General features: G+C 40.8%; 1 protein-coding gene across 1 annotated transcript in view; it reads right to left on the reverse strand.

The window, feature by feature from the left end:
- Positions 1-12,224, reverse strand: part of ADAM12 (ADAM metallopeptidase domain 12) — a 260,352-nt gene that overhangs the window by 129,950 nt on the left and 118,178 nt on the right. Inside the window, exon 4 of the mRNA XM_075288277.1 lies at positions 3,200-3,278. Coding sequence (XP_075144378.1) covers positions 3,200-3,278 — 79 coding nt within the window. The remainder of the gene's footprint in view (positions 1-3,199; positions 3,279-12,224) is intronic.

Raw genomic sequence — 12,224 nt, forward strand, 5'->3', positions numbered from 1 at the left:
TGCCATCAATTAGTCCATGTCTCGCTCTGACAGAAGTTAGCGCTCATCTGTGTTTTCATATATTTAAGTGAAAAATTATTGATGCCCATATTTCATTTGTAAAAGCGATCTTCCATTTGGCAGGCTAGCAGAACTAACAGGTTTGCTTTGACAATCCTAGTAATGAAAAAAACTACAATGTTATAAAATATTACAAGGCTCCCAGTGAATAACAATGATACGGAGCGCCCATAAATTATTGATGTATTGGACAGGTTTTTATTAAAAAGGGGAAACAATTCCCTATCATTAACTAATGTACAATAAAGGTTGCTTTCACTTCCCCCGCGTATGCTAATATTACAGCCTAAAAGGATTTGCATACTTTTTCAACCATTTTTTATTACTCCAATAAGCCTAAAAGTAAAAAGAAAGCAACTTCCAGAATAGTCTTGATTAAAAAAAAAAAAAATTCTTGCCGTTTTGCGCCTACAGCTCCTATGCCCATCCATGTGTGCTCCGGTGGGTAGTCTGATCTTGTACAAGTGTCATCCTTTTCTATTTGCCCCCTCTTCATTATAACCTACAGACATTTAATAGGGGGAAGGTGAAATGAAATACAACTTGACTGCAGGATCAGACTACACAGAGTTTATTTGTAGTCTGTAACCATGGAGACACATAGCTCTACACAGGAGCTGTAAACACAGAAAATGGTTTAAATTTTGTTATTTGCAATAAAAAATCTCATTGCAAAGTGAATATATATTTTAATGCAATGTAATGTTAACAAGTAACAAATGTAACAAGAAAAATTAGAATCATGGTAAGTGGTTGATCAGGAGTTAAAGGGGTCATGGCACTTATGTGAATATCGTGTTCTCTGCATTGTTCACATTAGGTCCGTACAACATTCATACACAGGATATAACATGTTTAGCAGTCAAGCCTCCATCAGGATAGGTCAATAATTTTGGGTCTTAGGCCCGGTTCACATCTGTGTTCGGGTTTCCGTTCGAGGAGTTCGCTTGAGGACCCTCCGAATGGAAACCTATCGGCATAAAAAAAAACCATTTACCCCCATAGACTATAATGGGGTCAGTGTGGAGAGAAAATTGCTGCTTTCACTGATAAATATCTGATCAGTTGTGGGTCTGACCCTGGAAACGTATCAAGAGAATGGAGGTCCAGGGTTCCCCTGTTTCAATTGAGAGGTGGTGAGCACTGGTAGCCCCCCTGTAATTCTATGATATTGACAGAGATCGCCAAATATATTCCTCTACTATTCAGCAGTCCTACATAGACGTTTGGAACATCACTGCAGATGCTCGACCGTGGCTCGGTTCATACAGGTGGGAACAAGATGCCATTCCTGTGGGTCTCTCGACAGTCAGACACTTGGTCCATCCATTAGATAGGTGACTAATTGAAATCTTGGGGCAATTCTTTTAAGGGGTTAAAATTCGGTGCACATTGGCTAATTTTTGAGTTCATATTTAATATCCGATGATGATACTTTCCGAATTCTGAAAAACACATTTCCAGCAAAACAAACACGATGTCAAGCATGAGCACATACCACCTATAGCTGAAGCAATCATAAAGACAACACAAAGTCTATTTCCCATAAACCCCAGGATCATCGCAAGCAGAAATTACACCAGATATTAAATATCTGCCATTGTTTAGACAGCGAGAGCCTAAAAACAGATGACAAAGGATTGTGGGACTCCATCAGCGAGGAGCCATGTCGTTTGCCTGCTGGACACTAGATAAGAATGCATAAACTTGCAAGGAAAGCAGATTCCCTATTACAGGCAAATATTGAGAGTCATAACATATGCTGTTAACATTGCTTTGACCTTAAAAGTGCTTCTAATTTTTATAAGCGCATATATTATTTTCGGCAGTCATTCTAGACCTTGGTCTTTTCCAGCTGTTCTTTGCCTAGAGGCTCCGGCTAGACTGTTCGGTCCCAGGACATCAGTAACATGAAATATAAATATGGTCCGTAGGGGACAGCCAGTGATGTAATTCACTCTTTACAATGCAGGATTCCGGGAGACAAGTAGTTTCGGCTGAATTAATTTGCGCCCTGAACGCATCAACATGAAGCAGAACTCTCGCAAACATTGTATATTTAGCTCTGAGGCTTCAATTTCATTATTAAAATGAGAAGAAAAAATTGACTCATTTTAAAACAGCTAAAAATTGTTACTTTTTGGCTTTTTCTATAAGAAATAAAGGTTTTACTTCCAGTAGGTTATTCATTATACAGGTTAACTAGCAGACCGTAAACACAAAGGATCTGAATTACGCTTGAATGGGCATGGGGCTGTGTATGCAATCCAGGGATAGAAAAACATGGCTGCGTTGTTCCAGAAACAGCGCCCCATCTTTCCAGAGGTTGTTTGTGTTACTGCAGCTTATACAACAACCCAGTGGAGGAAGGTTGGGAGGATGGGAGTAGTAGTCCGTCACAGTTGGGTTTATGGTGGTGTAGTTGTTTCTACTACTCCAAAGGAGCTAGTGCAACAAGTTATACAGTGTGGATGAGATCAGTCCTCTCTGCGCCAAGCTGATGAGATGCAAATACATCAAAACGGCTGTCCTTGGCTGAGAAGACTGTATCTGGTATAATCCTAACATCATTGCAAACAAAGGCCTCTGAGAAGGTCGGCATGATGTTAAAGGGAGCGCCCTCTATAGGTATGTTTGACTGAGACTCTGTTTTCCTAATTACATCATGGAAGATAGACTTGCACATTCGCAGTCAGCGCCCTCTATTGGTGTGCATACTTGAGGCACTGACATCCTAATTACACCATGGAAGTCAGATTTGCATATTCTTACAGTGTGGATGGTGAGAGTAGTTGGGGCACTCCCTGCGGTAAGTCTACCAGAGCCTATGGTCCATCACTGGACTGCAATATTGACAATGTCTGACTTGTACTGACAAACTGGGGTCAGTCTGACCAATTTGTTCCACCATTGACTTCTTCTCCTGAAGAGAGTGTCTCCTCCTTCTCCTAAAATTTCAGGTGTCGTCAAACCATGACATTTTTGGAAATAGATCCAGCTTGTTGCTAATCCCTAATGCCACAAATGTCATCAAACTTGCAGAGGAGTAGGGACATGTTACTTCAACTAGGACCCATTGTATGTGCCCCATGTTTCTCATAGAGCGCACAACAAGCAGCCATATAGATAAGTACTGTACCGTGTGGTTGTGCGCAGTGATCACAGCAGTCCCGTCTTCCATGTAGTGGGTTGTAGTGAAGTTCTTAGCGAACAATCCCCTAGAAAATAATTAAGCATTTGTATTATTATCTCCGGCAGGAAAAAATAGCCACACATTTCACCATCTTATTTCCATTACAAGGCATGAAAGTACTCATTGAAAATATTAAGATAGAAGAATGGCTGATCACCATCTGTGTTTGCAAAGAAATCTCCACTTTGAGCCATAAATAGTAGAAATACAGATTAATTATTATACGAGAAATGGAGTAATTAAATGGGAGTGAAAATCCTCACTTGGCTCGATTGACCGGGAAGTCTTTCTATGTCCAGTCATTATTTACGCTTCATTTTTACTCTCCGCACATCGATATGGGTTATGTCTACAGCAAAGTAGCATCGAAAATGGAAGTAGCAGCCGCAGCATTGGCATGAAAGTCCTGGAACGTAGGACATAGCATTTTTTATGAAGATTTTGCTATGGAAATCACCCATTTCACCCATTCAGTTCTGATGGATTTCTAGTGGCAAGAATAAAGCATGTGAACATGGAAAAGGATCCAACTCCCGGGACCCCCACCAGTCAGCAATATGAAAGGGTTGTGGCCCTCATAATGTAGCACAATAACAGTAATGGCCATATATTGTAATAGCCCTCTGTATAATCTATGACCCTGGAACTGGCATTGTGAATGTGGCAATAATTGTTATTTTGCAGATATAATGGAATAAATCCGGTCATAAACAACATGTTACCAGGCCATCTGTGCCTAACACAACATTTACATTCCGATCAGTGGTGTTCGGCTGGAGCGGCATCAGGCAGCAGGTGCAGATGTAAAGTAGTGTCAGCCTCATTCTTATCTGTAATCTAATTCATTCTCCAGACCTATTCTGATGCGCTATCTAATTTATTGGTAATGGCACAAGCTAGGTCATTGACCTTGCAGGCCCTCGTCTCCTTGATTATATTACTCTTGGTGCTAGGTCACTAGGAGACTGACAAAATAGCACTCAACCGAGATAATAATGAAATCTCCGCACTATGGAAGTCTACTCCTCACCAACCCAGGAAACAGCTCAATTCTCAGCTAATAAACTAATTGTAATTCATAGCAGAACAGGGATGAGATCCATCTATCTGGCTGGATACATTTATCTATCTAGGCTATTTTTTGCCTCTCTATGTGAAGGAGTTTGGAGGTTTGCATCCAGTTTCTGCTTTTTCTATCAAATATCACCTCTCATATCCATGTTCTTTCCTGGCTTTGCTCTTGCCTGGACATGACCAAGTTATGTGCGTCTTGAAATAACTGGCTTTCTAAACATGAATTTGCAACACCGTGGCATAAAATGTCTAAGATATCTATCTATCTATCTATCTATCTATCTATCTATCTATCTATCTCCTATCTATCTAGTAACCCACTGGTTGTAATCTGAAGCCTAACAAAGATTTGGTTAGCATGTAATGATATTGTGTTGAATTGGTTTCATAAAAAGTTGGAAGCCTTAACCAAACTTGAGCTAAGATAATGGTGGGTACATCTGCATATGTCATATCTATCAATTGAGTTCGCTCTCTCTATCTACCCATCTGTCTATCCATCTATTTATCCACCTATCCACCCATATATTGATCCATGAGTCCAACACACCTATCCATCCACGAGTCCACTCCACCTATTGATACAAGTGTCCACCCCATATATCGATTCACAAGTCCACTCCATCTATTGATCCATGTGTCCATCCCATTTATCAATCCATCAGTTCACCCCCTCTATTGATCCACGTGTCCACCCCATCTATCTATCTATCTATCTATCTATCTATCTATCTATCTATCTATCTATCTGTCCATCCATCCATCCATCCATCCATCCATCCATCCATCTGTCCAACCCCGTCCATCGATCCATCTGTCCATCCCCGTCCATCGATCCATCTGTCCAACCCCATCCACTGATCTATCTGTCCACCCCATCCATCTGTCAATCCATCTGTCCACCCATCTATTGATCTATCTGCTCATCAAACATTTCTTAGCACTGACCATATACTGGGTCACCAGTGTTTGCATTTTCTTTTATATTCTAGCTTGTTCTACTGTTGACCTGCAAACAAGTTTGCCCAATAACATCCTGCGATATCACAGATACAGATATGCTCATCCTTACCTTATCTCAGATTTGGTAAAGGACTCCAGTTTCTCATGAAATCAATTCAATTCAGTATTGCTACATGCTAGAAGCCACCACCACATTGTGTGTCTGCACTTATACATAGAACTATGATTGGAAATGAATGTTCTTCCATCTGAGCATCAGCCTATGTAAGGAGCCCTTACCTATTTCTATTCTATCACTTATATGTACTTATTTTATATACCACCCTGCATGTCTACATTTATGCAGCACATCACACCATCATGAGGCATCAACCTCATTGCAAAACCAGCGTGGAAATAATCTTTAGTTGGAAGTAATCTCCTCATTGATTTCACCAGTTTCAGAAACAGAAGAAAGCACGTCATTGATTTCTTACTGGCGTCCATCCAGATACACAAAGGAAGGGACACCAATTCAGATGACCAATAACTTAGACTAATGAGACCAATAGACAAGAATCCAATCCAATCATCCTATCAATCCACCATAAATCAATATTTATAAAATGTCTACTAAGTACATTTCATAGACAATATACAGTAGGACATGGCTGTATGAGTAATCCTATAATGAGTTGAAAGATGTAAGCTTCATGTGCCCAGGCTAGAGCCAGCGGCAACACCTTCCTTTAGTAGTGATGAGAATTGTTCTCTGTAACCTTTTAGAGCAGATTGATCCAGAGAAGGGTAATAAACCCAATAAGGCATGAGCCAAGGAGGGTAAAAAGTTATAAGGATTACCCTCCATCCCTTCATTTTACCCTTGCTCCTTAGCATTATAGTCTTTAATAAAAATAATCAATTCTTAATATATTGGATTATAGTTTATACTTTATTCCTGATATTTTTACATGTGGCTTTGTTACCATATTCTTTTCAAGAATGTTCACCTATGATCTGAGACCTAAGAATCTACCAAGTCCAGAAACCCTAGCTGAGGATTGTTTTGGAACTATTAGCTTAAAGGGATTCTACCACTAAACTAACATTTTTTATAATGACCATGTTGGATATTCGTCTCCTACCTTTCGATGTGGTCTCCGCCGCACCGTTCCGTAGAAATACCAGTTTTAACCAGTATGCAAATGAGCTCTCCGCAGCTATGAGGGCGGGCCCCAGCGCTGAAACGCCGGTGAACGCGTCCCCATTGCTGCCCGAGAGCTGTTTCCAGCGCCACCTCCTTCTTGAGCAACAACTCCGCCTCTTCTTTCTTCTGATGCGGTCCAACTTCTGACGCCTGCGCAGTAGGTTCCTGTATTGAACTACAAGAGCTCTTGCTCTTGTAGTTCAATACAGGAGCATACAGCGGCCACTCAAAAATATCCGCCGGCCGCTCCTGTATTGAACTGCAAGGGTGGCCACCCAAAAATGCCACTCTTGTAGTTCAATACAGGAGCCTACTGCGCAGGCGTCGGAAGTTGGATCGCATCAGAAGACAGAAGAGGCGGAGTTGCTGCTCAAGAAAGAGGTGGTGCTTGGAAACAGCTCTTGGGCAGCAATGGGGACGCGCATACCAGTTAAAACCGGTATTTCTACGGAACGGCAGAGACCACATCTAAAGGTAGGAGACGAATAGCCTTTCTTAAGGCTATTCCAACGTGGTCATTAGAAAAAATGTTAGTTTAGTGGTAGAATCCCTTTAAATATTAGCTACCATTGAGGAGAGGCAGACCTGTTGTTTAGGTCACATAATGCTTTTTCAGATTGGTAGAGGATATTCTATTGGCTGGTTGCCAGATAATTGTCCCATTTTGGGGACTGGAGCCAGGTTTCTCTACCTCTTTCAGGAAAGCCTCCATTACCATGTCTTTATTTTATTTATTTCATTATTTCTCTTAAGTTATCTCACTTCTAAATAAACTTCCATCTACCTGTGAAATCGGTTGTTTAGTTAAGTTCCAGTACATTAGTCATTGGTGCGGGCAGCCATCATGCAGTGTGCTGTAGAGGATACGAGATTGTAGGGTTTAGGAAGTGGGTCACGCAGGATAATGGTGACCCCCGGCTGATACACAAACTACAGTAAAACACAGGGGGTCACCATAAAGTCACATAACCTCATCGGAATTGAAAATTGTCAGGGTTTTTCAGGGAGGAAGGATCATCTTAAAAAGTTAATCACACATCTATCTTTATGGCCATAATACCCATCTGTTTAAAGAGCGTCTCAACCCAAATCCTAAAACATTCCACGTCTTCGTAAACCGGAAGCAACAACAGCAGCCAAAGTTTGACAATTAAAACTTTTTTGCTTAATGGGATATTGACATTTTCTATATTTGTCATGGCGGCCATTTTTGCAACGGTGATAACAGGAAGTGCTGTGATATTGGTTGTTACTTCCAATCTACTTTATGTTACCATTGTGTTCAATGAATAATAAAGTAATATTTTTACCATACATTGCTAAGAGGAGAATACAATATGGCTGCACTTCTTGTTGCCACTTTTATAAAAATGGCTGCCACAGCTATAAAAATACCAAAATCTCAACAAGCTAAAAAAAAAAAACATAAAAACTTTTACTGTCGTTCTAACGTCTTATTTATTAATATATGTCCAATTTTAATTTGGGGGTGGGAGTCTTCCGTAAAACAAAAGTTATATTATGGAAGAACAAACTCAGTAATGAGAATTTCCAGAAATATGATTGATAAATACGTAGAAATTAATGTCCAGGATCGGTCTTCATAAATACATCACCTCAGCCAAGCAGCCTGACAACAATAACTACTGCTGATAAACGGAGGAAGGCGCCAACACCATGGAATAAATTACAGAGGAGATAAATGAGGGACTAATTAGTGACTGACACTGATGGATGATTGAGCGACGCACTAATTCCATGAAGCCGTATTCATTTAGTCATAAGATAATGCTGAATACATTATTATAAAGCTAATTATTGGAAGAATAGGCCTGAGGTTAGAGAATGAATGTGCAAGTATAGTGGGTAACAGGTGTCATTGAAGAAGGTATCAAATCAGATGCCTATCAGATATACAGATGGATGGATAGATAGATGGATGGATAGATAGATAGATAGATAGATAGATAGATAGATAGATAGATAGATAGATAGATAGAGATAGGTAAGTATGAAGTAGGCTTACATTAGAATAAATACACAGATACATTTGATATATATCAATGGATAGATGGTAGAGAGATAGACTAATAGTTATGTTACATCATGGACACTAACATTGATAGTGTGAACGTCCCCTAAGGGGTAAAAACAAATCTGAATGCGGAAGTTAAAAGTTTAGAAAAGATTAAAGGGGTTTCCTAAGACTACAATATTGATGATCTATCCTTAGGACCTGACTGGTAGGATTCTGACACCCAGGATCTCCAGAGATAGCAGTGTTGGTGCTGCGGTGAGACGCACACATATTGTAATATCACATCCATTAGTCATAGGGTCTGTTTTAAGCTCGGTTCCATTCAAGTGAAATTGGGCTGAGTTGCAACATCAAGTATGGTCTCTATACATCTGTAATATATTACTGTGTATTATCCTGTATCTGTATTACTATGCTGATGTGACATGCTGAAATTTCCCCACTGAGCAGCGCCGCAGCTCCCATGAGGCGACCTGAAGTGACCGCTTCAGGCGACACTATGCCAGGGCCTCGGGAGGGCGGCATTTTTGCTGACCTAAGCCAGTCCAGGACAAGCTGTCCTGGACTGGCTTAGCGTCACCGTGTCTGCAGCCCGACACGGGAAGCGAGCGGTGTATTGGGGCGGCCCTGCTGGACGCAGCACTGCTCCAGCGGCCGCCCCTCACACCCAGGCAGAGAGCAGGTCCTCTCCCTGCCTGCTCTCTGCCTGCGAACACCGCTCGCTCTGCTCGGCCACACCCCCTTTCTACTCAGCCACGCCCCCTTCCACTCGGTCACGCCCCTTTCTTGCGACCCCCGCCCCTCCTGGGGGGGGGGTGGCTTTCTGACGTCGCTTCAGGCGGCAGAAAGCCCAGGTTCACCCCTGCCACTGAGGGACTATTAAAGGATTATCTTATCTTATATTATACATGGCACTGTGCTTGGTAAGCCTAAAGGAGACCCCTAAAGACTCTTTAAATAGATGGTCAGTGAGTGTGCTATGTGTTGTACCCTGAAAATAGGTTATCAATATTTTAGTACCAGGAAAACGCCTTTAAGTAGACTTGGCTTTCTTTTCCTGGTAGCAGTGCCATGTATAAAATGTCAATGTGCTGGGTTATGAGTTCAAACTCCATTCTAATGGATATGGATAAGGTGCAATACCACAAATAACCTGAGGACAGGAGTAGCACTGTTGGAAGAGAGTGGCCATGCTCTTCTAATTATTTACAATTGCTCAATACAACATATTATGTATATATATATATATATATATATATATATATATATATATATATATATATACACATGCATTACACACTGTGTATCTAATGAGTACTAGAGCTGCATGCATTACGCCATCGATCCGTCTTTCTCCCCTTCCACTATGAATGTTTGTTACATTTGATACATTTTATAAACATTCCCTACAATTAACACATGCTAATTAACTGCTTCCTTTCCAGAAAAGACTAATCAATCCTTGATTTCCTCTACTGGTACTTATACCTTGTGCCACTGATCGCCACCACCAGTCTTTCCTGCTATGGAAATGTTTATGTATTGCCCCTCTTGCCTTGAAGCCACATCACTCCTCGCCATGGTCTCTCAGCACCTTTCATATTCTACTTTGTAGAGGCATCAAACATTAGGTCTCTATATGTAGGAAAGAGTAAGTCTTGCAGGTCGGCCGCAGATAGGAATGAATATATTCAGTCTAGTTTTATAGAACAAAACACATCATATGGTAATTGTTGAAGCCCAGGTTCACGCTGAGGGTTTACCTGATGGTATGGAAGCCATTGTTGCTCGTAGAAAGTCCCAGAATGAGTTAAAAAAAAGAAGCAGGACTTGCCTGACCGATCCCCTACCATCCCATTCTGATGCTTACAGAGTCCCTGCTGGTCTCTACTGCCTGGTCCAGTCTACTGTCTGCTCAGCCAATAACTAGAAGCAGTTTTGACCTCAAGAACTCCATAAATTGTAATAAGGGACTGGTGGAGGATTGAAGATAAGAGTATGACTTATTTTTTACCCCTTCAAACCATTTTCAGTTGGCTTGAATTACTGTATTGCTTGACTTAGCTAGTTCACAGATGGGTAGGAATGCCCATAGTATTCCTAATGGTGTTCAAACCAATAGAATTGACAGATTCTTCGACAATTCTTCTGTCCAGCCACCTACTCTATGAAGAAACCTCAACCCTAAAGTAGATAAGGTGCCTTCATTCTGAGGATCTAATGGCACCTTAGCCACATGCCATCACTTCCTATAGGTGAAAACCTCTTTACAACCCATCCACATGTGATATTAGCCCCTCATATTAAAGGCTACACTCTTATACGCTGACCACTGTAAGCTGAAGGAGATATTTTTATGAGTATTACATTGACTGACTTACCCGGCACTTGACCGGTCAACGTGATTATACGTTCTCTGTGACATGTTATTAAAGAAATCTAAATATAGTGTTAACGTTAGAAAACCAATGTCCAAGAAAGCCCAAAATACAGATGATTGATTCTTGGCGCACCACAAAATTATAGTGACTTTCCTCCCTATAACATAACTATTCATCAGGCTTGGATTTTGTTTTACAAATATCCTAACCCAAGCCACCCATTGACTTTCCAAACCTACAATGTAGAAAAATAGCATCAACAGTATTACGAATGTTTCCTTTTATTTCACTTATCGACAAGCTCCAGCCGAGCTCCATCAAAAACTAGAAAGATTTTGTTATAAAAATGAGAACATTATAAATCTAAGCATTAATAATTCTGTGGACATTCAGCTCATGGCCACTAGAGGGCACTAGATTGGCATTAAAACAGCGTCTCGTTTTACAGCCTATTGTGAAATTGATATTTTATCTCTAGTAGGCAGAGGATCAATGACTGAATGACACGTTTGTTAAGATTTTTCACGTACAACACATAATAAGGAGTCTTATAATGGGACCTCAGCTGATGAACTGTGTGGCCGGCGGCAGACACTCAGCCTATGGCGGTCTACATGTATTATATTAAATCTGCTTGGACTTGCATACCGTACATGTACTCTGTCACCTCCAGTTTAGGTCCAAACTATTGTATCGAACCATTTAGTGACAAAGTGGATCCAAATCTTGAGTTGAGTCAAGAGTTGGATTTTTCTATGGATGATTGGTGATGTCGCTATCCATTTCAACTTCCGAACTCCATTGACCCAAACATAGGAGGAGTTGGGCAAAGGGCATTTGTCTTGAGTGACTTTGAAAGCACTACTACTGGTTGTCCTCAAATAGACACAGGGGTTCAGACATCTCATGACAGAATATCCTAAAATCACATTGTTTTATACAGCTGTTTTACTCCAGCCAAGAGTAAAGGTGATGAAGGACATCTACGTGTCACTATGTAATTAGATGGGAGAGAGAATTGCTCGGCTCATTATTAATATTAGGCAGAATAAAAGGCGCACACAAGTTTGTTCACCAACAAAACAAAGTACGGATAATGAGCTCTTCAAGCGGCTGCATTTATCAGCGCTGTGATATTTATATGGACGCCCCCTTCAAAGACAGTGTTTTCTCCCTGCCATGTAATTAAAAACATCTCAAGAAGCTTCAGATCCGTCTTATATCAATATTACAATAACATGTTGTCATGAAACAACTTCCAACATGAAAAACTAGAGCGCGTCTGAATCTCCGAAAGCTTAATTAGCCCGTCGTGCCGAAGCTTCGGAG

This window comes from Leptodactylus fuscus, chromosome 10 (genome assembly GCF_031893055.1).
Source record: "Leptodactylus fuscus isolate aLepFus1 chromosome 10, aLepFus1.hap2, whole genome shotgun sequence".
In the NCBI taxonomy this organism is placed as follows: Eukaryota; Metazoa; Chordata; class Amphibia; order Anura; family Leptodactylidae; genus Leptodactylus; species Leptodactylus fuscus.